Source organism: Phyllostomus hastatus, unplaced genomic scaffold, assembly GCF_019186645.2.
Source record: "Phyllostomus hastatus isolate PE091 unplaced genomic scaffold, TTU_PhHast_1.1 phas_scaffold_1674, whole genome shotgun sequence".
NCBI lineage: Eukaryota > Metazoa > Chordata > Mammalia > Chiroptera > Phyllostomidae > Phyllostomus > Phyllostomus hastatus.
Genome location: NW_025334011.1, coordinates 55707 through 81172, shown reverse-complemented (window position 1 = coordinate 81172; position 25466 = coordinate 55707). Strand labels below are relative to the sequence as shown.

General features: G+C 35.3%; 1 protein-coding gene across 2 annotated transcripts in view; it reads left to right on the top strand.

Annotated features, from left to right (window-relative positions):
- LOC123831255 (sulfotransferase 1E1-like) overlaps nucleotides 1–25336 on the top strand; it is a 36700-nt gene extending 11364 nt beyond the window's left edge. For both annotated transcript variants that reach the window (XM_045858074.1, XM_045858075.1), the window contains exons 3-8: nucleotides 4817–4942; nucleotides 5742–5839; nucleotides 10334–10460; nucleotides 12079–12173; nucleotides 22107–22287; nucleotides 24796–25336. In XM_045858074.1, coding sequence (XP_045714030.1) covers nucleotides 4817–4942; nucleotides 5742–5839; nucleotides 10334–10460; nucleotides 12079–12173; nucleotides 22107–22287; nucleotides 24796–24908 — 740 coding nt within the window. In that variant the 3' untranslated portion in view covers nucleotides 24909–25336. The remainder of the gene's footprint in view (nucleotides 1–4816; nucleotides 4943–5741; nucleotides 5840–10333; nucleotides 10461–12078; nucleotides 12174–22106; nucleotides 22288–24795) is intronic.
- Nucleotides 25337–25466: the final 130 nt, after the last annotated feature.

The following is a 25466-nucleotide window of genomic DNA, read 5'->3' as shown; positions in this document are numbered from 1 at the left end:
AGAACCACCTGAAATCTAGCTGAATAGAAGTTGTATAAGTAAGGATATAAAGAAAGAGCCACATGGAGACTGGGAGGAGGGGTAGAAACACAAAACCAGCTGCTCCCACACCCACAATGTGGCAGTTAAAAAATAAGATATCTTGGTTGCAGAGGTCCCCTGTGAGAAGCACAGGTCCCGGCCTCACACCAGAACCTCCAAACCAGGGTTCCAGTGCCAGGAGTTGAAATCCCCATAACTTCTGGCTGTAAAAAACAGTGGAGACTGTGGATGAGTGAGACAGAGCACTTTTAGAGTCCCGGGTGTTCATCTTAAAGGGCCTATGCACAGATTAACTCAGACTCACTTCTTTTGAGCTCCAGTACTGGGGCAGCAAATCAAAAGATGCCTTGGACATACTGAGAATAACTAGCAACAGGGCAAAAGCTAGCAGAGTAGCTTTCTCCTAGTCAGAAGTGCTGGCAGAGGCCATTGTCCTTTGCTGAGCCCTCTCCACACAGAGCTGGCGCGTGGGTGCCATATCTGAGTTTTCATCAACCTGGCTCACACTGTTTGCTCCACCTTGGTGATTCACTGAGACCCCATTGTATCCAACTTTTGGGTCCATCCAAGCATTTTCAGTAGCTTTTCTATACAAATAGCTTCTCTTGGTTCATGCTTTGGACTTTCATAAAATCTCTCAAACAAGCCTCTGCATATCCTATACTCTTGCTTAGTGGTCCCAGGTCTAGCACAAACAACAACCACCTTTACTTGGTAACTTGGCTTCTCCAGGGAAGCTTTGAGCCCACCACCCATCTGCAGATTGCTTTGTAGCATATGCTACAACTAAATGGCCAAGTGGCCACAGGCAGAGCACAGGCAGTGGCTGACCTGGGTCTGTACCTGCTGGGAAGGCCCAGAGTCAGTATTCCTGGTGGACAAGATGCACAGCTTCACATCAAGTTGAAGCACCACCTACCACTTCCATGAGCAACATCCTCAGGGGATGGACTCAGCAGGTACCTGAGCCCTGCTGAAGTGAGTTCTTCTCCGTGGGGTTGACCCTTGCACAGCAGATCCTTTATGGTGGTTGTGGCCAGTCCTCACAGCCAAAAGAAAGTAAAGGGATGGAAAAAGATATTTCATGAAATGGAAACAAACAAGCTGGAGTAGTAATACTTATATCAGACAAAATTAGGTTTTAAAACAGAGGCTATAACAAAAGACAAAGAAATACCCATCAAATTCCATTTCTGGGTATTTATCTGAAGAAATCCAAAATACTCATTGGAAAAGATATATATATATATCCACATATTCATTGCAACATTATTTACAATAATCAAGATAGAGAAGCAACCTACGTGTCCATCAGTAGATTAATGGATAGAGAAAAAGTGGTGCATATATATACAATGGAATATGTCTCAGCCATAAAAAAGAATAAAATCTTGCCATCTGCAACAACATGGATCAATCTAGATGGTAGTGTTCTGAATGAAGTCAGAGAAAGACAAATGTTGTATGATTTCACTTATATGTGAAATTTAAAAAGCAACATAAATGAGCAAACAGAACAAAAACAGAGTCAGATATAGGGAATATTATGACAGCTGCCAGATGGGTGGGAGCTTGGAAAATGGGTGAAAAAGGTGAAGGGACTAAGAAGTACAAACTGATAGTTATAGAATAGTCATAGAGATATAAAATACAGCATAGGGAATATAGTCAATAATATTTTAATAACTATGTATGGTGTCAGATGGGCACTAGAGTTATTGGGGTGATCACTTTGTGAGTTGTGTAAATGTATAATCATGTGATTGTACACCTGAAACTAATATAATATTGCATGTCAACTGTGATTGCAAGATAAAAAAATATTTTAAAAACATGAGGCAAAGGAGGCAAATCATAACTTCCCTTTTAAAGTATAATAAGAGTATATTGTTTATATTACAGAATTGCCCCAGAAATTGAAAATACTTCAAGGTAAAATTCAAAAGGAGTTAGGAAGAATCATAAATATTCAACATAATTTGTCAAACATTATGAAATTTAGCCATGATCATGATTGGAAAGATAGAAGTTGAGGAGGAGTGAACAGGTAAAGCTGAATTCTCAATGATCACAGGTAAGAGAAAGGTTACATTAGTGAATAAAAGCTGTAGTCAGTATCAGCAAAGTTTACTAAATAAACTGCAAAAACATAGTTCTTGGTGCCCAATGCCTAACCTTATGGGCCTCGTAGAAAATAAAGTTGAAAAAAATTGTTTGTAAAAAAACAACAGTGTGATTTGGGGAGGATATTCCTTAGACTAGAGATTTGAAAATACATAAAATGTAAAATAGTAGATCTGTAAAAATTATGCAAAGGAAAAAATACCCATGCAGGCTAAGGCAAACCTCCCGCTTCCCTGTAATAGTCATCAATTCATTTTCTCTGGAAACAAGTCCAGCTGTCTCTTGAGCTCATCTGTACTCTCCTCCAAATGCCTTTTCCAGTAATTTATTCCATATGTTTATTATCCCTTTCATGACATTCTCTACCTAGCATGGCAGCAGAAAAAGGCAACCCTTCATGCCAACATCTGGCTGTTCCTCGCAAAGCTGAGATCTTTCCAGTGCTTCTCTTATGTTTCCACATTCATATACCCTGAACTGATTAAAATGTCCTTCTTTATCTCCTAAGAAAATTCACAACCAAGAGTTCAGTGAATTTCATTCTATATGTAAATTGCCCATGATCAAAGCTACCATCTTCATAAAAAGCTTAAAGAGTAACATGAAATGCATTGCATTTATATTTTTGTGATTTTGTGTTCCCCTTGGGAATTAAATTCCTTACAAAGAACACTTCCCAGTCTACTGACCTGCAGTATAACTATCCTGTTTGTCCCATACAAATCAATTACATTTAACTATTCTAATTCCATTTGTTTAAAATAAACTCAAACATATATGAAACTTTCCATTTTAAATGCATGTACAGGTGTATTTATTTATAAAATATGATATATAAAACTATAAATGTGTAATCATTTGCACAGGTAGGTAAACATGTATTTAATTACTTTGTGATTTTTTTCTTCAACACTTGTATGATTTAGTAGTTTATTGTCTAATTTTCAGATTTTTTAAATTGATTTTTAATTTAATTCCATTATGGTCAAAGAATATATTCTGTATGGTTTCAAGCCTCTTAAATTTACTGAACCTTGTTAAACAGTTCAGAATATAGTCTAGCTGGTGAATGTACACTTGATAATGTTCTGCTGTTTAGTGGAATGTTCTAGAAATATCACGTTAGTTGATAGTTTAAAAAAAAAGGAAATGGGTATTTTTGGCCACATTAGAAAATTATGTACTGTAGATGGATAAGTATAGAGCCATAACTAAAATTTAAGATTACTAACTGTGTTTACCTGATGTCATTATTATCATTGTTGTATAGAAAAACTATAACCAATTTTCACAGATTTTATAAAAACACCTCTTTTTCAGCTAACCAGCTTTTTTTATGTTATTCCTCAAAACTTCATATTTAAACAATATCTTTTTTCTGAGGTTATCTCAATTGTTGTAGTCCCAAACTCATAATCATAGACCTTCAGAAACTAGAGGGGTACAATTCAGACTTCTCTATCTTGTTTTTCCATTTAGCATTTAAATATGTCAAACACTAAATACATCTCTGGCTCCTCTGACTCTCTGCTCTTCGAACTCTAACATTGCTGTTCCTCCACTTCCTCGTCAGGATCTGTGTCAGTGTATTACCAGTCACCTGAAGAGCAAGCCTGAGAACTATTCCACATTCACTCCTTTCTTCTTCATCGCCTGCATTCAGTCAAAATGTCTTGTCTATCATGTCTTGTAGATGTCTCACAGCCAGTCTCTTCCAGGTCTCTTGCCCCTCCTTGTTGATCCCTCATTCCATTGCTCTATTTAGTCTGCCACTGGAGGACTTCTTCCAAAACACACCGCTGATAATCTCACTTTCTTGCTAGATGTATGTCAATGCCTTTTCAGACTTTCAGAAAACAACTCTATAGCCTCATTTCCTGGCAGCTCTTCAGGTGGCCTCTTTGATTTAGGCTTTACAATCTATTTCCAATTCTTTTCCTCATGACTACATTATTCTAAAGTATTTGACCTTTGGTTATTTTTTAAAAAGACAGTTCTCCTACTTGGTAAAACCCTTCCCTACCTCACAAAACTGGTGAATTTATGCCAATAATTTGTTAAGGCTAAGCTCAATTATTATGTTCTCTTAAAGGCATTTCTTGTTGAAACATCACAGTAGCAGTAACGTCATACTGAACTGAATGGTCCTGTTTTGCAGTCCTTTAAACCCCTTGTTAAGATCATAACATCTTAAGGAAAAAACTATTGTAATTATTGTTTCTAACTTTTCAAAGGGCCTTTGATCACCACAGGGCAAGGGCCAGATTTATTCTTTTCTATATCCTCTGAACTAAGTACTCAACTTGAGGCATAAAAAGCTATCAGTAAAGTTTGTGTTTGAAAGCATGCTTGAGTGTATCATCTATTATTCAAGTCTCCTGACTTTTTAAATGCAAATATTCAGATCCAAACTGTTATCAGCTTGCACAATCTTACAATTTATCATTGGCAAACTGGGACTCCTGCCACAGGTATGTTTTACTATAATATTCACCCATATTTATCAAGGCTATTTTTGGGCCTGGGGCTATTTTGATGCCTCTCAAATATTACATTGGTAACATCCAGCTTTATCCAGCTATAAATGCATCACTTTCATTACCAGCCCAGCATGGTCAGTGGGAGTCTCAGGTTTGTTTAATTTTCACAGGCACAACCTGGGTGAGTGAAATTGTAGACATGATATTTAAAGAGGGTGACGTGGAAAAGTGCAAAAAAGATGTCATTTTTAATCGAATACCTTTCCTGGAATGCAGAAATGACGAGATGATGAATGGTAATGTTTACATTGATTTTCATAGCTATTATATATATATATATATTAAAGTGTGGATGTAGATGATATAAGTAAAGAGACTGTAATCAGGAGTGGCAATTAGTATTATGTCTTCTACATAGTAAAGCATATACATTTAATTTAAAATCTTGACAAAGTTTATGGTATAGCATATGCCTAGAAAAGAGTGAATAAGGATAGCTCTTATTTGTGTTCAGTTGAGCCTAGTGGTGAGAATTTATCTCTCTATGGGCTAAACATGGTAATACTTTGAACACTAGAAAAATATCCATAAATTTTTAAGGATTTATGCAAAAGGACATTTATTACTTTATTTTAATACTGTAAAAAATAGAAACACCATAAATGTTAGTCAAGAAGAGAATATTTAGAGATGATATAATGACACTAAAAATAATGAAAATTTTAAGGATATCATATGTTTCTTAACATTGCAATATCAGTATAGTATATTGAGGAGAAGGATAATTAGAAAATATTAAAATTTTTAGGTATATATGTGGTATTTGATAGCTGTGAGTAAGGACATATAAGTATATTTATATAGAAAGCTGTTTATCCAAATGTTAATAATATTTTTCCAAAGTGATGAAATTTTATTTGATTTTTAAAATAATTTCTCTTATCTAAAATTCTGTCATAGTTCATATGCATATATTAATAACATTATAATTAATAAAAGAATCTTAAAGTTATTTCTATTTTTAAAATATCTATAAAATCCATGTAAATATTTATAATTTTTGAAGTTGTCTAACTTTTATTTTTTATAAATCAGGAGTGAAACAATTAAAAGAGATGGCATCTCCTAGAATTGTGAAGACTCATTTGTCAGTGAAACTTCTTCCAGCCTCATTTTGGGAAAAGAACTGTAAGGTAACTGGAGCCAAGTATTCTTAAAACTTTATCCAAGTCAAAGACATTTTAGAATGTTCAAGTCATAACTGTGTTGTATACACACTCGTTTGTTAACATTTTATTGAATCTGTAAACATTTCATAACTGTAGATTATAGTCAGCATTGTCAGAGAGTCTAGATTTTCAATTTCAACTTTAGAGGTGATCCTGAAAACAAACAAACAAAAAAACAAGTAAATTCTCTAAGCCAGTTTCCTCATCTGTAAAAGAAGGATAATAATAGCATCTTCCTCATATAAGGATTAAATGAAATAATGTTTGTTAACTGCTTACCATAGTGCCTAGCATATAGTAAATAATCAATGGTAGCTACTTTTGTATTTGTTGTTATTACTAATTGTATTGAATGTACTCTTACAAACTTTTGTGCTTGGTATTGTGAGGAAAGCACATGAACTAGACAAGGATAAACCAGACAAATATCATGATAATTTCTGTCTATCATGTGCTAGCAATATAATAATTAAGTCATGTATGGTCCTTATCTTCATGGACACATAGTTCATTGTGATAAAGGGGCAAATAAATAGAGAATGTATTGTCATAGGTCAAGTAAAAAAAGAATTCTAGCCTAGACATTGAGGATAGGGAAGACATCCAGGAGCAAGTAACATCTCAGCTGATATTTTCAGAATGCATTGCAGTTAGCCTGTACAATCCCAGAGAGAATGACGGGGGATTTAAAATGAGTTTGGCTGGAAAGTTGAGTGTACATATTGACTGGATGAGTGAAAGAAGATAAGCTAGGGCTTGATTACAACAAACATTAAAAGTCAAGTTAAGAAGTTTGGAGTCTATTTAATAACAATGAGGAGTTATAGATATCAAGTTGCTGACTAACATGATCAGGTTTTTTTTAAAGAATCACATGAGTAACCCCAAAGTATGGGCATAACATTAATTCTTAGACCACTGAGGCTGTTCTTTAAGATATTTCTAGCTTTCTTAAAGATATATTATGACCCTTACTACACATATGAGATATTAAAATACTATATGCTGTCATTACTAACAAAAAGAGGGATTTATCACAGTCACAAAACATTTCTACTTGGTACTCTGATGTTACATGGTGTATTTGAACTTCTGGAGATTCATGGTCCAAACTTCTGTAGATCCCAATGTTGCTTGCTTGTTTGTTCATTTGCTTTTTTTTTTAAGTAAGCAATCCTAGACACACCACATGCATTACACTAAAGTCATTCATTCTCTCTCAGTATATTTTCTAGGAAAGATGTCATTACCATTTTTTTCAAGATTTGACCAAGTCACTTTTTTTCCTTTGAAAAATGGATTGTAACCTTGATGTTACCACATTCACTTTTCAAATGGAAATAGATACTGTACGTTTACAATGGTTTCCTCAAACTTCACTAAACTGCTTATCATCTCAGAGATCATCAAAGAGTAAGAAATCATTTAATGGATTTATGTTCTGAATATTTCCAGTATGATTCACTGGGAGACAAGAAGACAAATGAATTGAGACAATTAGTAAAATTGTGTGTAGAGATGTAGACCAGAAATTATAAGTGATAAAAAAGAAACAGAAGAAACAGGCCTAATAAATAACAGATTTGAGGCCTCAGAGTGGTTGCAGGAAAGGTATATTGGAAATAACTGATAAGGAAAAGGGAGAAGCAGAACTTTCTTGAAGAAAACATGATACTGCAGGATAAGGCTCCAGAAGTGCAACTTTAAGGTACTGACAAGAATCACAGCCTGATTGGCTGGCTAAGGCAAAATATAAGTAATGATCAATGAGTACAAGAACCTAGAGGATCAGGCGGACAGATACTAACATGACACAGAATGATAACCAGATTTGAAATGGAGAGTAATACTAAGAGGCAGGTATTGAAATCTTTCATGAAATCAAGAAAATGACCACAAGCTTCGAATGGCATCAGCTGGTGGCAGGTGCCATTGTTCCTTCTTGAACCCTTCCCAGATTCAACCTGCAGGGTGCAGAATCTGAATCCTGTTAATCATTCGAACACTGATCTAGCCCAAACCTGGTGATTTTCTGAGATTCTGCTCCACAAAATTCAGACTGAACCTCTTTTCAGAGGCTAATCCACGCAGGTGGTCAGCCTGGGCCCATTTTGCAGACTTTCCTAAAATATTCAAAGGTCCACAAACCCCAAGCATATAGCAGCTTGCCTCTGGAGGCCTTCTACCTTTTTGCTAAGGGGCGCCAAACCTGACACTAGTGGCAGCCAGTGTTAGATCACAGCATAACTCCTCCCAGATCCTTCCAAGCCCAACACAGGCAGCTACTAACTTCAGAGCACTTTGTAGCTCCATACCTGGTGACCCCAGGCCAGACACAGGCAACAGCTGATCTTAGACTGCACTTAAACCCCTACTATAGAGCCTTCAAACCAACACTCCCGGCGGCCGGCTTCAGACCACACCAGAGTACCACCTGATTAACCCCACAAATGACACACTCAAAAGTGTAGACTGGAAAAGCTTCAGAGCCCAGATAAAGCAAACTCTGTGCTTTGTGACGTCAGCCCACACACAACAGCTTGTCAACTATAACCCTCAAAGTCAGTCAGCCTGATGAGTTGCCAGGTAGGAGAAGGGTTGAGGGACTAGGTGAAAAGAGAGAAGGGATTAAGAAGTACAAATTGGCAATTGTAAGAGTCATGGAGATGTTATGTATAGCATAGAGAATATAGTCAATAATAATACAATAACTGTATCTTGTCAGGTGGATGCAAGATTTGTTGGAGAATCACTTTTATAGCTTATACAAATGTTTAAACACTATACTGTATACCTGACAGTAATGTAATATTTTATCAGCTATAAATTTAAAATATTTAAAAATAAAGTCAACCCAATTTAAAAAGAAACCAAATATGCAAAATAAATGATATTAACATAAAAATGGCATCAGCTGGGAGAATTATGGATTCAGTGTCAAAGGGCAGGGATCTTTCAAGTGTAGTATTTTTAAGATGAATTATGATCCTAAGTGAATTGTGATAAATTAAGTTTGACTCTAGAGAAAGCTGCAGTGAAAGCCATAGTTTCAGGAAAGAGCCAGAGTTTCCTAGAAGGTTGGAAGAGCATGTGTAGTAAAAAGTTTGGGGTATAGAACAAGATCTGCCAAAATGAAAGCTTAGGGGGAGAATTATTACCTTTGGGCTCCCCACCATAATCTGGGAAAGCAAAAAACTTCATGGAAGACCTGGAGCTAAGCTTTAAATATGGATAGTATGAGATGCAGAGAATATTCAAGACAGGGGTAATAGCATGAAGAAAGTAAAGGGGTGAAAATTCTGAAGCAAATTCATGGATAGAGTGGCAAAGAGTTCCATTCAACTAATAGGCAGAAAAAACTAGGGAGAGTTGTAAATAAAATTGGAAAATTTCAATAAGGCTAATAATAGCTTTGATAAGAAAAATAATTTATTTTTTATAGTAATTAAAGGTTTTATGGTGGGATCTTAAAATTGAGATCCATACTTCTTAGAATAAAATAGATTTCCTTGAAATTGTTTAAAAATATGGAGACTTGAGTAAAACCAGTTAGTGAGCCTAATTATATCCCTTAAATAGTGGACAAGTCAAGAGCAGTCTTTCTCCCTTGATGGCATTGCTCAGGTGACTGAGGGTGCAAGTGGAAGGCCACAGGGATATGGAATTTACTTTTGCAGATCTTTTCCTGTAGCATTGAATATTAGACCTAGAGGAGACCATAGAGATCTGAACCAACTCACTTGTTCAGTGGATAACAATTTAGCTCCGAAATGATTGGTACTTTAGGTCCAAAATGATTGGTGCTTTAAATCCAAAATGAAGGGATGATAGAATTTCTTAGTGCCAGAACTAGCTATTAAAACCAAGGTTCCTGATTATTAATTTGCTGGTGTTTCCTCTATATGTAAAATAGAAATTTAACAAGATGTTGGTGGAGATTATATGTTCATTGAGGTTAATGTGACGCTCATAAACATAGTTGTTTTTTAAAGATTGTGAGTGAGAAAACAGCAGGACTTTTTTTTATATATACAGAACAAATGGTACAGTAGAAAGGCCAGAGGACTTTATTACTAAGTTATTTACCAAATCATTTGCTGTCATCGATTTATTCTCAGCATTGCATTGTGACTCAGCTTCACTCTAGTTTCTTCACTTATCCTGAGGATAATAATCTATCTGGCCCAATGTATAACAATGGAATTGTGACACTCAAATGAAGTATTATATGAAAAATAACATAAAAGTGAAAAGTTAAAACAAATATTGAACAACACTGCAAAAGATGCTGTCATTTCAGGCTATTGAAGGGCTTTGCTTTTTTATAATTTTATATACTTTCTAAAATGCATATATATCATATTTATAGTTGAAAACACAAACGTTTTCTTTTAAAATCCTAATGAAACTATATTTGAAAATAACTAGGTGACTTCATATTTGATTTTGCCTTCTTAGATGATCTATCTTTGCCGGAATGCCAAGGATGTGGCTGTTTCTTATTATTATTTCTTTCGAATGGTAGCTGGCCATCCAGATCCTGGAACTTTTACAGAGTTTGTGGAGAAATTCATGGAGGGACAAGGTAGGACCAGCTTCCTTTCTTTGAATTTTTTCAATATAAATGATACAAGACAAATGACATCTCTGAACAAAATTTTCTGTTGTCTTTCATGGTCTATTATCTTCCCTGATCCTTAATTTAAAGCAAAAGCAAAAACAAAAACAGAAACAAAAACAAAACAGAAGTTCTAGTTGCCCTTGAACTTTGGAGTAAGCATAAGGTTTTGAGATGTGGACGGCAAAGTGTAGAATATAGACAGCTCAGTTCAATGCCTAAAAATAAATGTATATAGGGCTTGGAGGTAACATCTTTTCTCTTTAAGATTGAGACTCGGTGTCCAATTTTTTTCTCCTGCCTTTCTTTTTTATTAGAAAACTATTTTTTCAGCATGTTATTACAACTCCATTGAACAAGACAGAGAAGCAAATAGAAGAGAGAGATTGCCCATTTGTTTCTAAGGAAAATTACAGGTGCTACATGGGGGCAGACTTTACAAAGAAATGTGAAGTTTTGACTCATTCTACCCAGTGTACAGTCTGAATGATTCCATTAGATTTCTCAGAACAGTACTACAGTTACTTGAGCAGAAATTCTGGAAAAATTTCGCCTTTTTATTTAACTCCAGACTAAAGCAACTGAGTATATAGGTTTGAGGAAGAAAGGGTTTGGGAGATTCTAGTATTAACTGAAGGCAATTCTGATCCTGTAATAATAATTGTAAGGAAAATGATAACAATGGCACTTTTATTTCCATAGAAGCCAATATTGACTCAATAAAAGTAGAATATATGCATTTTATGCTTGTTGGTATATTTTAAGAAATTTAATGCTAATACATAATAAATAAAATATATGCCCCAAGATCATGAGAACCCATACTGTAAGGAAGAGAAAGATAAAGTTGTACCTCCACAAAACAGATAAAGTCATTATAAACGCCATCATATAATTTCTTCTGTAAAGAAAATATTACAAATAAAGTAAAAGAACAAGAAATATGCAATGATTTAATGCAAAACAGAATACTTTGACTCACACATTCTGATATCATTCTGTCAGCTTTTGTTGGGTAAACACTTGGATATGTGTAGAGAAGATAAGGGAAGAGAAAGGAAGAGAAAGGAAGAGACAGAATTTGGTCCTATCATATCATTTCTGAAGTCTTCTAATTCTCTTAGAGTGAGAATGACACTACAGGTCCTTAAAAGAACAGCTCTTATCATCTAAACTGCAAGTAGAATAAATAATTGTGTAGTTACTAGCTTCAGTTGCCAAACCAGTTTGTAAATGGCAAATTTAAGACCTGGGCTGAATTCTTATTATAAGAATATTGGTAGTTCCAGTAACTCACCTCCCTTCACCAATAACCTGATTTTACATGCATACACAAATACTTTTTCTCTGTGCCATAAACCATGTCATAATGATGAAAATTGAGAATATGTTTCTCTATATGAATCATTCAATGTATTTTGTCTCCTTGCTGCAGAAAAATTTGCTTAAGATGTATGGTTGATTTCTAGTTTTCATTCTGTGATCATTTATATTAATTTGTTGTTACTGTTGTTTGAACACTCATTCTAAAGCTATATATATATAAAGGTGATACTATGCTCTTATATTTTTTCTCTAATTTTAGTTCCTTATGGTCCTTGGTATGAACATGCAAAATCTTGGTGGGAAATGAGAAAGAATCCACATGTGCTATTTCTTTTCTATGAAGACATGAAGGAGGTAAGATGCTGAAAAGATATGAGCAACTTATATTTTTATAATATTTATAATGTCATATTTTAGTAATTTGTAAAATGTTATTGTTGAGCAATACCCTAGATACAAAAACCTGCCTTTAAATGAATGGTTAAGCTATCTCCATAAATTAGTTATCCAGAAACTTTAGCACAGATTTAAAGTTAGTGAGTAAAAATCTGTGAATGAATATGTTTAAACCAAAGTCTCAAAATATTACCAAAAAAAATTTGAAAGAACTTGAGTTTATAATACAAAACAGAAACAACATACATACATATATACACACAAGAAATCACAACAGGCAAGGAGAGTCAACTGGTCTCCAAATCTATAGATGCTGATAAAATTATGTAGGAATTATCAGATATAAGTTTTTTAAAACTATGCATAATTTTTATGCAATAAAAGAAGAAATGATAAATTTTACAAAGAAGCAAGAAGTTACTAAAATTAACAAGTCAGATTGGAAAGAATGGCAAAATAGGATTTCTTTTCTTTATTTTTTTTTGAGTTTCGTTTTGCTTCATTTTGAGTCATATATACCTAGCAATATTACTTCAAATTTTAACCCTGAATTTACATAGGTGAAAGTTATTCTCGATGGCTAATGGTTACATAGTTGTCCTTTGAACACGAGTTGGAATTGTGTGGGTCCAATAACATGGGGATTTTTTAAAATTTTATTTTAATTGTTGTTGCAGTACAATTTTCTATCTTTTACTCCCACCCCAATCCACTCACCCAGCCCTTCCCTCCTCCCTCCCATTTCCACCTGCCCCTAGTTTTTATCGATGTGTCCTTTATACTTGTTCCTGTAAACCCTTCCCCTTTTCCCCTGAACTTCTCCCTCCTCTCCCCTCTGAACTCTGTCAGTCTGTTATTTTCTTTATTTTAAAAATATTTTTAATTTATTTTAGAGAGAGAATAAGGGGGAAAAGAGAGAAAAAGAGAGAGAAAGGGAGAAACATTGATTTGTTCTTCCACTTATGTATGCGTTTATTAGTCGATTCTTGTTTATGCCGCTAATAAGATTGAACCCACAACCTTGGTGTATTGGGATGACACTTCAACCAACTGAACTACCCAGCCAAGGCCAAAATAGAATTTCTAAAATAATCAATTAAAATTAGTCATTAAAAGATAGTTTAAATAATAAGTCAGACATGCCTAAATCATGGATTAATAATGTGGAAGATGGAGCTGAGTTAATTCTATAAAATTCACCACATTGAAATAATAGAATACTTAAAAAATAATGGATATGTAAGCTAGCATGATAAGGTTCCAATTATATCAATTCCAACTTTCAGAAGGAGAGAGTAAAAAAAATGCTCAGATAGCGATATGCAAAAGTCTCATGGCCTCAAAATTTCCTGATAATCTAGTTTTTTTCTAGCTTCATTACTAATCAGGATAATACCATATAAAAACTACTATGAGTTGTTATTTCATACCCACCATACTGACTACAATTTAAAAGTTTGACAACAATAAGTATTAGGATTTGGATGAGTGAGAAGTAAAACATTCCTGATAGTACTGTGAAAAGATATAAACACTGTGGAAACAACTTGTCACTATCTACAAAGGGCAAAATATGAACATAGACAAAGTCCCAGAAATTCCACTAGTAGATATATACTCTTGAAAAATTAAGGCTGGTGTATATTATATACGAGGCACATTATATAAGAGGTCTGTCCAGAAAAAGTCCAGCCATTGTTAATATAATGAGAATGGTTTGCCTGACTTGAGGTAACCTGGCAGCCAATGAGAGTGGACTGGAATGCAAATGTGTGAACAATGGTGACTTCACTGGATTAGTCAGTTGGGGCAGTAAACATACTCTGGCTGTCACATTAAAAATGACTGAGCAACCGAGCAAGACTATTTTATTTTATTTTATTTTATTTTATTTTATTATTTTATTTTAATTTAATTTAATTTTATTTTATTTTATTTTATTTTATTATTTTTAACATTTTTTAAATTGTTGTTCAAGTACAGTTTTCTGTATTTTACTCCCATCCCAGCCCCCCCCACCAGTGCTCCCCACCTCTCTAACATTTCCACCCCCCTAGTTTTTGTCCATGTGTCCTTTATACTTGTTCCTGTAAACCCTTCCCCCTTTCCTCTGAAATTCCCTGCTTTCTCTGCTCTGGCTATTGTCAGCCTGTTCTCTATTTCAGTGTCTTTGGTTATATTCTGCTTGTTTCTTTGTTTTATTGTTTAGGTTCCTGTTAAAGGTGAGATCATATGGTATTTGTGTTTCACTGCCTGGCTTATTTCACTTCACATAATCCTTTCCAGTTCCATTCATGCTGTTGTAAAGGGTAGGAGCTCCTTCTTTCTTTCTGTTGCATAGAATTCCATTGTGTAAATGTACCATAGTTTTTGGATCCATTCATTTACTGATGGGCATCTTGGTTGCTTCCAGCATCTAGTATTGTAAATTGTGCTGCTATGAACATTGGGATGCATAGGTTCTTTTGGATTGGTGTTTTAATATTCTTGGGATAGAGTCCCAGCACTGGAATTTCTGGGTCAAAAGGCAGATCCATTTTTAGTTTTGTGAGGAAATTCCATACTGCTCTCCATAGTGGTTGTACCAGTCTGCAGTCCCACCAACAGTGCACTAGGGACCCCTTTTCTCCACAACCTCTCCAACACTTGTTGTTTGTTGCTTTGTTTGTGATGGCCATTCTGACTGGTGTGAAGTGGTATCTCATTGTGGTTTTAATTTGCATCTCTCTGATAGCTAGCGATATTGACCATCTTGTCATATGTCTCTGGGTCCTCTGTATGCCGTCCTTGCAGAAGTGTCTGTTCAAGTCCTTTGCCCATTTTTTAATTGGGTTGTTTGTCTTCTTAGAGTGGAGTCATGTAAGTTCTTTGTATATTATGGAGATTAAACCCTTGTCTGAAGTATCACTGGCAAATATGTTTTCCCATACAATTGGTTCTCTTTTTATTTTAATACTGTTTTCTTTAGCTGTGCAGAAGCTTTTTATTTTGATGAGATCCCATTTATTTATTCTTTCCTTTATGTCCCTTGCTCTAGGAGACATATCAGTAAAAATGTTGCTGCATGAAATATCTGAAATTTTCCTGCCTACATTCTCCTCTAGGAATTAAATGGTGTCACAGTTTATATTTAAATCTTTTATCCACCTTGAATTTATTTTTGTGTATGGTGTAAGTTGGTTCTCGAGTTTTATTTATTTATTTATTTATTTTTTGCATGTAGCTGTCCAGTTCTCCCAACACCATTTGTTGAAGAGGCTATTTTTACTCCATTTTATGCTGCTGCCCCCTTTCTCAAATATCAATTGACCATAGAGACTTGGGTTTACTTCTGGGCTCTCTGTTCTCTTCCATTGGTCTATGTGCCTGTTTTTATGCCAGTATCAGGCTGTTTTGATTACAGTGGGCTTATAATACAATTTGATATCACGTATTGTGATCCCTCCTGCTTTGCTCTTCTTTCTCAAAATTGCAGCAGCTATTCGGGGTTGTTTATGGTTCCATATAAATTTTTGAAGTGTCTGTTCTATGACTGTGAAATATGCCATTGGTACTTTAATAGGTATTGCATTGAATGTGTAAATTGCTTTGGGTGGTATGGACATTTTGATGATGTTAATTCTTCCAATCCATGAACACGGTATATGTTTCCATTTGTTTGTGTCTTCCTTGATTTTTTTCTTCAGTGTTGTGTAGTTTTCTGCATACAGGTCTTTTACCTCCTTGGTTAGGTTTCCTCCTAAGCATTTTATTTTTCTTTTTGCTGTATCGAATGGGATTTTTGTCTTGATTTCTGTTTCTGCTGTTTCATTGTTGGTGTACAGAAATGCCTTAGATTTCTGGATATTGATTTTGTATCCCGCTGTTTTGCCAAATTCATTTATTAGGTCAAGCCATTTTTTGGTGGAGTCTATAGGATTTTCTATGTGCACTATCATGTCATGGCAGTGACAGTTTTTTTTTTCCTCCTTTCAGATTTGGATGCCTTTTATTTCCTTTTCTTGTCTGATAGCTGTGGCTAAAACTTCCAATACTATATTGAATAGAAGTGGTGAAAGTGGACAAACCTTGTCTGGTTCCCGATCTTAGTGGAAAAGATTTTCCTTTTTGCCCACTGAGTATGATGTTGGCTGTAGGTCTCTCATATATGGCCTTTATTATGTTGAAGAATGCTCCCTCTATTCCCACTTCGCTGAGTGTTTTTATCATGAATGGGTGCTGTACCTTATCAAATGCTTTTTCTGTATTTATTGATATGATCATGTGATTTTTGTCTTTGCATTTGTTTATGTGATGTATTTCATTTACTGATTTGTGAATATTGAACCATCCTTGCATCCCTAGGGTGAATCCCACTTGGTCATAGTGTATGATTTTTTTAATGTATTGTTGGACGTGGTTTGCCAATATTTTATTGAGGATTTTAGAGTCTATGTTCATCAGTGATATTGGCCTGAAGTTTTCTTTCTTTCTTATGTCTTTATCTGCTTCCATCATTTTGGATTTTTTGAAATAATCTGTGAAGGATAAGGGTTAGCTCTTCCTTAAATGCTTTGTAGAATTCTCCTGTGAAGCCATCTGGTCCAGGGCTTTTGTGTGTTGGGAGTTTTTTTTATTATTGTTTCAATTTCTTTTGTTGTTATTGTTCTGTTCGGGCTTTCTGCTTCTTATTCATAGAGTTTTGGAAGATTATATTTTTCTAGAAATTTGTCCATCTCACCTAGGTTGTCAAGTGTTTATTTGAGCCCTCTCTCTTTTTTTCTTGATGAGCCTGCTTAAAGGCTTGTCACTTTTGTTTATCTTTTCAAAAAACCAGCTCCTGGATTCATTGATTCTTAGAATTGTGTTTTTAGTCTCTATGTCATTTAATTCTGCTCTGATCTCGGTTACTTCCTTCTTTCTACTTGCTCTGGGCTGTCTTTGTTGTTGTTCCTTGAGTTCTTGTAGGCGTAGGGTGAAGTCGTTTGTTTGAAATGTTTCTATCTTTTTTAGGTAGGCCTGTATCGCTATGCACTTCCCTCTCAGGGCTGCCTTCTCTGTGTTCCATAAATTTTGGGTGTTGTGAGTTCATTTTTGTTTGTTTCCAGAAACTTTTTTATTTCTTCCCTAATTTTATTCTTGACCCATTCATTATTTAATAGCATGCTATTTAATCTCCATGATTTTAAGTGCTTGGGGTTTTTTCCCTTGGGGTTGGTTTCTAGTTTCAATCCTTTGTAGTTGGAGAAAATGCTTGATATGACTTCAATTTTCTTGAATTTGTTTAAGCTTGTTTTGTGTCCTATCATGTGGTCTATCTTTGAAAATGTTTCATGTGCATTAGAAAAGGATGTGTATTTAGCTTCTTTGGGATGAACGGCTCTATGTATATCAGTAAAGTCCATTTCATCTAGGGCATTGTTCAATGCCACAATATCTTTGTTGATATTTTTTTTTGGAAGATCTGTCCATTTTTGACAGTGGGGTGTTAAAATCCCCTACTATAATTGTGTTGCTGTCGCTATTTTCCTTGAAGTCCTCTAAGATTTTCTTTATGTATTTGGGCGCTCCTATGTTGGGTGCATATATATTTACAATGTTTATGTCTTCTTGATAGATTCTTCCCGTGAGTATTATTAAGTGACCTTCTGGGTCTCTCTTTATGGTCCCTTTTTTGAAGTCTATTTTGTCTAATATGAGTATTGCTATCCTGGCTTTTTTCCCTGTCCATTTGCTTGGAAAATTTGTTTCTAGCCCTTCACTTTCAGCCTGTTCAGGTCTTTTGTCCTGAGGTGGGTCTCTTGTAGGCAGCATATGTGTGGGTGATGCTTTCTTATCCATTCAGCTATTCTATGTCTTTTGATTGGAGCATTTAATCCATTTATGTTTAAGGTTATTATTGATAGGTACTTATTCATTGCCTTTTATGTATGCGTGTTCCTCTCTCTCTCTCTCTTTTCCTTTCTTTCCTTAGATCAGTCCCTTTACATCTCTTGCAGAGTTAGTTTGGGGGAGGTGTATTCTTTTCGACTTATTTTGTCTAAGAAGCTCCTTATTTGGCCTTCTGTCTTGGTTGAGAGCCTTGCTGGGTAAAGTAGTCTTGATTTCAGGCCTCTGGTTCTCATTACCTGGAATATTTCTTGCCATTCTCTTCTGGCTTGGAGCATTTCCATTGAGAAGTCAGCTGCTAACCTTATCATGGCTCCCTTGTATGTTACTTCCTGTTTCTCCCTTGCTGCCTTTAAGATTTTCTGTTTGTCTTGGAATTTTGCCATTTTAGTTATGATGTGTCTTGAAGTGGGCCTCTGTGGGTTCCTCTTGATTGGGTCTCCATGTTTCCTGGATTTGTGTGAGTTTTTCTCTTATCAAATTAGGGACATTTTCCATCATTATTTTTTCAAATAGGTTTTCTATCCCTTGCTCTTCTTCTTCTCCTTCTGGTATCCCTATTATATGGATATTATTATGTTTCATATTGTCTTGCATTTCTCTTACTCCCTTTTCATTCTTTCTGAGCCTCTTTTCCTTTTCTTGCTCTCTCTGGGTGTTTTTTTTTTCTACTTTGTCCTCTAGCTTGCTGATCTGATCTTCTGCTTCATCAATCTTACTTTTCATTCCTTCTACTGTGTTCTTCAATTTAGAAATTGTATTCTTCATTTTCTCTTGGCCCTTGTTGATAGTTTCTGTTTCCTTGTTCATGTTGATATAGTTTTCAGTTAGTTCATTGTAGCTTCCCTGTAGTTTCTGGTAGCTCATTGGGCTTCCTGATAACCATTGCTTTGAACTCAATATCTGATAATTGAGTTGCCTCTATTTCATTTAGCATTCTTTCTGAGGCTTCCTCCTTTCCTTTCATTTGGGGATTGTTTCTTTGTCTTCTCATTTTTTGTGGGACTCTTCTTGTTAGCTTCAGCTTCTTAAATGATCTGTTCTGTCTCCCTGGGTTTATGGTGTTAACTTCTGTGGTAGAATACCTGTGAGATTCAGTGGTACAGTCTCCTTGATCTCCTGAGCTCACTAGTCTTGGGCTGTCATTTAAGTTGTCTCTGTGTTTTTCTTTGGGTTTTGATGGTTGTTGGGTCTTTCTTTTGTGGGTCCTTCCCACCAGCTCCTTAACTGAGGGTCACCCCGTCCACCACCACTTGTATTTTATTGTGCTGGTGAGGGCAAGTTTTGTTGAAGCTGGTTCTTCTAAGGTTTTGAGGATTCCCTCTTGCTCTTGTTCAGTTGTTTGTACTGGGTAGTTTCTCCACTATTTAGTTGTATTTCCAGATAGGTCCTGGATTGAGGTTTGTGTGGTTTCTACTCCCTCCTTCATTTTCTTCTGTTGTTATCTATTGGTAGTTCCTATGTTGTTGGGTTTCCTCTTCTAGTGGGTAACCTGGTGTTCACCACTTCCACCTACTCTTTTTTGTGATCAGTTGGAGGGGGAAGGCAAAATGGTTTGAAACAGTAAGAGAATATTCTATGATATTTACAGTAACAGTCAGCAGAGAAGAGGTAGGCGATCCTTTGGCTATGTATAGTGTTAACTGTGATCTTCCACCCACTAGCCACTTTTTAGAAAGGATGGAACAAAGACAAGACTCTTGTTGGGGAGGGAAGGATTGTGACTTGGATCTAGAAAGCAGTGAGGTTGCAGGAGGTCAGATTCTGAGGTAAGGTGAGAGTAAAGGATAGTAAATAGGTGTAATGTGTGAGAGAATATAGTTAACCACTATAGTAATGGAATTCAGGAAACTATGAAGTGGGCTAAGATCTGGGAGAGGTGTTGTGAGGTATTTGCAATTGTATGGGACAACTATTATTTACAATAATATTAGATCAAAAATCATATGACAGAATCTATGTGATCTGGATAACAAGAATAAGGAATATAGGACCTTGAATAGTGTGCTAAAGAGACACAAGCGAACTGAAGGACAGTAAATTAGCAATACACTATGAAAGAGAGAACAGGGGAAACCTGTCAAATGATACAATATAACCAGCCAAACAAAGAAGACTATACAGAAAGAAGAGGAATACAGAACTACTATTAAAATAAAATATGTAACAATAATGAAAAAATAATAATACAAATATGCAATAACTTGCAGGTTCTCTGTAAAGCAAAGTGAATTTTATCTCACTGTCTCAACCGTTGGAATGTCCCCTCTTTGGGTCCAACTCTGGTCGAGCAAGACCACTTTAGAGCAACAAATCTGCATCAATTTTTTTGTTAAGCTTGACATTCCTCCATGGAAACACTTGAATGATTCAGAAAGCTGCAGCTATGGGCAACTGGTGATTGGCAACTTCATCATTACAACAGTTCATGCATTGCACACGTCTCATGCAGAATTTTTTGGTGAAACATCAAACCACCCAGGTGACCCAGTCCCCTTACAGCCCAAATTTGGCACCTGCCATTCCTGGCTTTGCCCCAAACTAAAATCACCTTTGAAAGGGAAGGGATTTAAGACATTGATGAGATTCAGGAAAATAGGATGAGGCAGCTGACGGTGACTGGGAGAACTGTGTGGGTCCCAAGGTGCCTACTTGAAGGAGGCTGAGGTGTCATTGTCCTGTGTACAATGTTTCTTGTATCTTGCATCTTCTTCAATAAATGTCTCCATTTTTCATAGTACATACTATTTTTCATGGCTGGATACCTTCTGAATAGGCCATATATATGTATATGTATATATACATATATCACATCTTCATATATACATACAAAACTTTCATACATATATATATCAAATATCACATCATCTTCATATATGTGTGGGGGGAGCACATGGTACATCCTTTTTACCCTTTCATTTATTAGTGAACTCTCAGGTTGCATCCATAGCTTGGCTATTGTAAATAGTGCTACAATGAACATGTCTTTGTGAATTAGTGTTTTTATTTTCTTTAGGTAAATACTCAGAAGTGGAATTGATAGGTTGTATGCTAGTTATTTTATTTTTTGAGCAACATCTATACAGTTTTTCTTAGTGGCTCCGTTAATTTACATTCCCTTCAATAGTACAAGAGGGTTCTCTTTTTGCCACATCTGTGCCAACCCTTATTATTTGTTGATTTTTTCATAATAACCATTCTGACAGTTGTGGAGTGATAACTCATTGTGGTTTTGATTTGTATTTCTAACACTTGATAATGTTTAGCATCTTTTTATGTCCCTTGATCATCTGTATGTCTTCTTTGGGGAAATGTCTATTCATGTTTTCTGCTTATTTTTTAATAAGATCACTTTTTTGATGTTGAGTTGTGAGTTCCTTATATATTATGGCTATTAACCCTTTATTGGATATATCATTACAAATATCTTCTCCCATTCAGGAGGTTGTCCCTTCCTTTTTATTTGATGTTTTCCTTCACTGTGTAGAAGTTTTTAGTCAGATGTAGTCCCATTTGTTTATTGTTTGCTTTTGTTACCTTTGCTACACACACACACACACACACACACACATACATATATAATAGAACAAAACACACACACATATATATATATATATCCAAAAATATATTGCTAAGACCAATGTAAAAGAGTTTACTGCCTATGATTTCTCCTTGAGGTTTTATGGTTTCAGGTCTTACAGTTAAGTAATTCATCCATTTAAGCTTACTTTTGTATATGGTATAATAAAGTGGTATTTTGTATACTGTATATAAGAAATTATATGGTGTGAAATATATTTTGTGTCCATTTTATGGCTGATAAAATTGTGTTTAGGGAAGTTTAAAATATAGCACTTCTATAAGATGTATTTTTCCTCATAAAGGCCTAATTCCAATATCAGTGTGTAGGGATGAGGGGGGGACAAAGAAAGGTTTTTTCCCCTCTCTTTCTTCTTTTAATTCAAATAGTAATGCATTCAATTTTGGTATTTGAGTCTTCAAACTACTTTTTTTGCTTTCTAGGACATCAAAAGAGAGGTGATGAAACTTATACAATTTCTAGAAAGGAAGCCTTCAGGGGAGCTTGTTGACAAGATTGTACAACATACTTCATTCCAAGAGATGAGAAACAACCCATCTACCAATTATACAACACTACCAGATTGCATCATGAACCAAAAAATATCTCCCTTCATGAGAAAGGGTAAGTTAGTCATGTGATTTCTATCTGTTGCTTTAGGAAATCACAAGTTGAAATAGTTATAAGCAAACATCTAGTGAGGCCTATCCATGCCTGTAGGCTCAGCTTGTTTACATCAGAGTTGTTTCACATCTGAAGAATCTCTTTATTGTGTTACCAGTTCTTCAGAGACATAAAATATTAGTAATACTACTACTAATAAATTGTTATTGCTGATTATTTAGTATACGTAGCATATTTTGCTAAGAATGACCAGCAGCCACTGTAGCCTCAGCCCCAGCACTGGTACCACGCTTGGCTAGCTACCATCTACTAGGCCTGTGTGCCTTGGTGCTGCACCATGTACATTATATAAACAAATATAAATTGAAAATACTAATTATCTTTAAATTTTTATTAGAGAATCAGGAGAGAGCTTCTATTATTATTTCATTTTGAGATGAAGAAACAAGCTTAGAAAAATTAGTCAGCTTTTCCTTGACCAAGTAGCAGACATTTTTCAAGACTACATGGCAAATGTCCGAACTCATCAAATACTGTGTACATAAATATGTACAGGTCTTGCTTTGCAGCCTGGAGCTCAATCCACTAAGCCACCCCAGCTAGGGCTGTACAGGTCTTTATATATCAATTATACCTCAGTAAAGCTATTTTAGAAAAGACAAAGCTTCAACCCCCTAGTACAAATATGGCTCTGCTTAGCAAAAATATCAAAATTTCAAAAATGAACTGATTTTCCACTCCTTTCAGTGAAATGAGAGGAGGTATGTAATCAGTTTATAAACCGAAAGACATGGGATATACAGAATATGGGGATATCTGGTCTTACTGTTGTTGTTGTTGTTGTTGTTGTTGTTGTTGTTGTTGTTGTTGTTTGTGGCAGAAGCAGACTAGAGAAAATCATGCTCTTTAAATTAAATTATCAGTGAGAAGGCCAGGAAAATTTTTAAATAATAGGAATGCCACTGGGGAAAACAGGGAGCCCCAGGGAAGAGTTAACATGCAGATTAAATTTTATTGATACATTTTCTCAGATTACTGTCTTCTTTCCCATAATGTCCATATATTTTTAAGATAAAACTTTGGACTTTAATTATCATTCTTATAAAGAGCTGCTTACTGCTATACCCTCAGACCCTACCCAGAACATGAATTGAATTAGCCAAAATGTCCTTTTAATTTTTTCAGTAAGAGAAGAGAGGGATTTTTCTCATTTTCAACAATACTTTTATTGAGTTGGATATTTTGAGTGTGTCATCTATATCCCACATGGTAGAACACTGATTGTTCTTGATTAATGTCTGGATTTGATCTCTATCAACTTCGACTGGTCTACCTGACTGTGGAGCATCATGCAGTGAGAAATCTCCAGCATGAAACTTTGCAGACCACTTTTGACACATTCAATGAGTCACAAAGACCTTCTGCATGCACTGCACAAATCAGTTTTATATGTTTCAAGTGCATTTTTACCTTTCTTGAAATAAGCATAATATGCCAAAAAATGTTGCATCTTCTCTTCTATGTTCAATATTAAAATAACTACATAAAAATTCACCAATTTTGTTGTGTTTTTTTTGTGCACTCTGATATAACAGCTGTCACAATACAAACAAAATTGTTCCAAATGAAGTTAAAAACAACTAAGTGCTACTAAAGCCATCTTACAGGAAAAAAAATGAAATTTTTGGCCAACCCAATATTTTCTATTATTTACTTTTGAGATTATTTCACTGATACAGTTTAGAGTTTGTTGAACTAAGGTGGAAAGTGAACTAATGACTGATTTAAAATGCAGGGTGACTTCCCTCTGCCAGGAGAGGGATGGATGTGACAGAAAGCAAAAGAAAAAGGCCTGCTAGGCTATTGTCATAACCTGGGTGAGAACTGCTGAGGAATTTCTCTGTCAGTAGCAGCAAAATGAGAGAAAAGCCTTTCTCTTATGAAAAAAGTCTGCGTATGAATAAAAAGTTAGATGTAGGATTGAAGGGACAACTTCCAAATTTATGCATTGGATTCCTGGTATTGCCATTAACCTGATTATGGAAAGGAAAACACAATTTGGTAGGGACAAAATGGATTAACATTTGAACTAGTTGAATTTAGGGTAATTGTATGGAACTCAGGTGGCAATATTATATAGGCAGATGGATATGGAAATATAAATCTGTATGTGAGTGTTATCAGCATGAAGAAGGACATGGTAAAATATGGATCTCATCTTAGGAGGAAGCCCCAACATTTGAGAGGGAATTGGAGAAAAAAGTTCAATGAAGTAGCATTAGAGGGAAGAGTCAGAGAAAGAAATTTGCAATGTATTATTGTTTTAACAATCACAACAAATCCTTCTTTGCAAGCTCAAATATGTATATTATTTGTGGTATATATTTTATTACTACAATTGAGGTTTATAAAATTTGTGTAGGTATTAATGAAAGTGATGAATATTAGAAAACTTTATGATTCTGGCTTAAAGACACTATATTTACTGTGTTTGTCCTTTTGTTACAGGAATTGCAGGAGACTGGAAGAATCACTTCACAGTGGCCCTGAATGAGAAATTTGATATGCACTATGAACAGCAAATGAAGGGGTCTACACTGAAACTACGAACTGAGATCTAAGGAAGGTTTTCCTAACGTATAGGGCCAGCACAAATAATCCCCTTGTTTTATTACAAAATCATAAACATGTAATTCTGTAACATAACAATATCACACTCAAACATACCATATGATATTTTAGGTGCAATGCTCAAATTAAAACTGCAAATCATTACACTCATATTATTACCTTACCAACCATACTCAAGCAGGGGTTACTTCTGCTGCACCCTGTACTAGAGATCAAATGTTTTCTTCTCATTATTCCTCAACTTATCTTGTTTTAGATTCCTAGAGAAGTCATGTAAAAGGTTATGGTCAGGTTCGCATGATTATTGAGATCTCTATATAAAAAGATGAAGGATTTGACTTCTGGCCAAGATGGAGGCATAGGTAGACACACTGTGCCTCCTTGCACAACCAAAATAAGGACAGCGACAATTTAGAAATGAAATAACAACCAGAACTGATAGAAAATTGAACTGTATGGAAGTCTGACAACCAAGGAGTTAAAATAGACACATTCATCCAGACCAGTAGGAAGGGTGGAGTTGGGCAGCGGGTCAGAGAGGGGTCGCA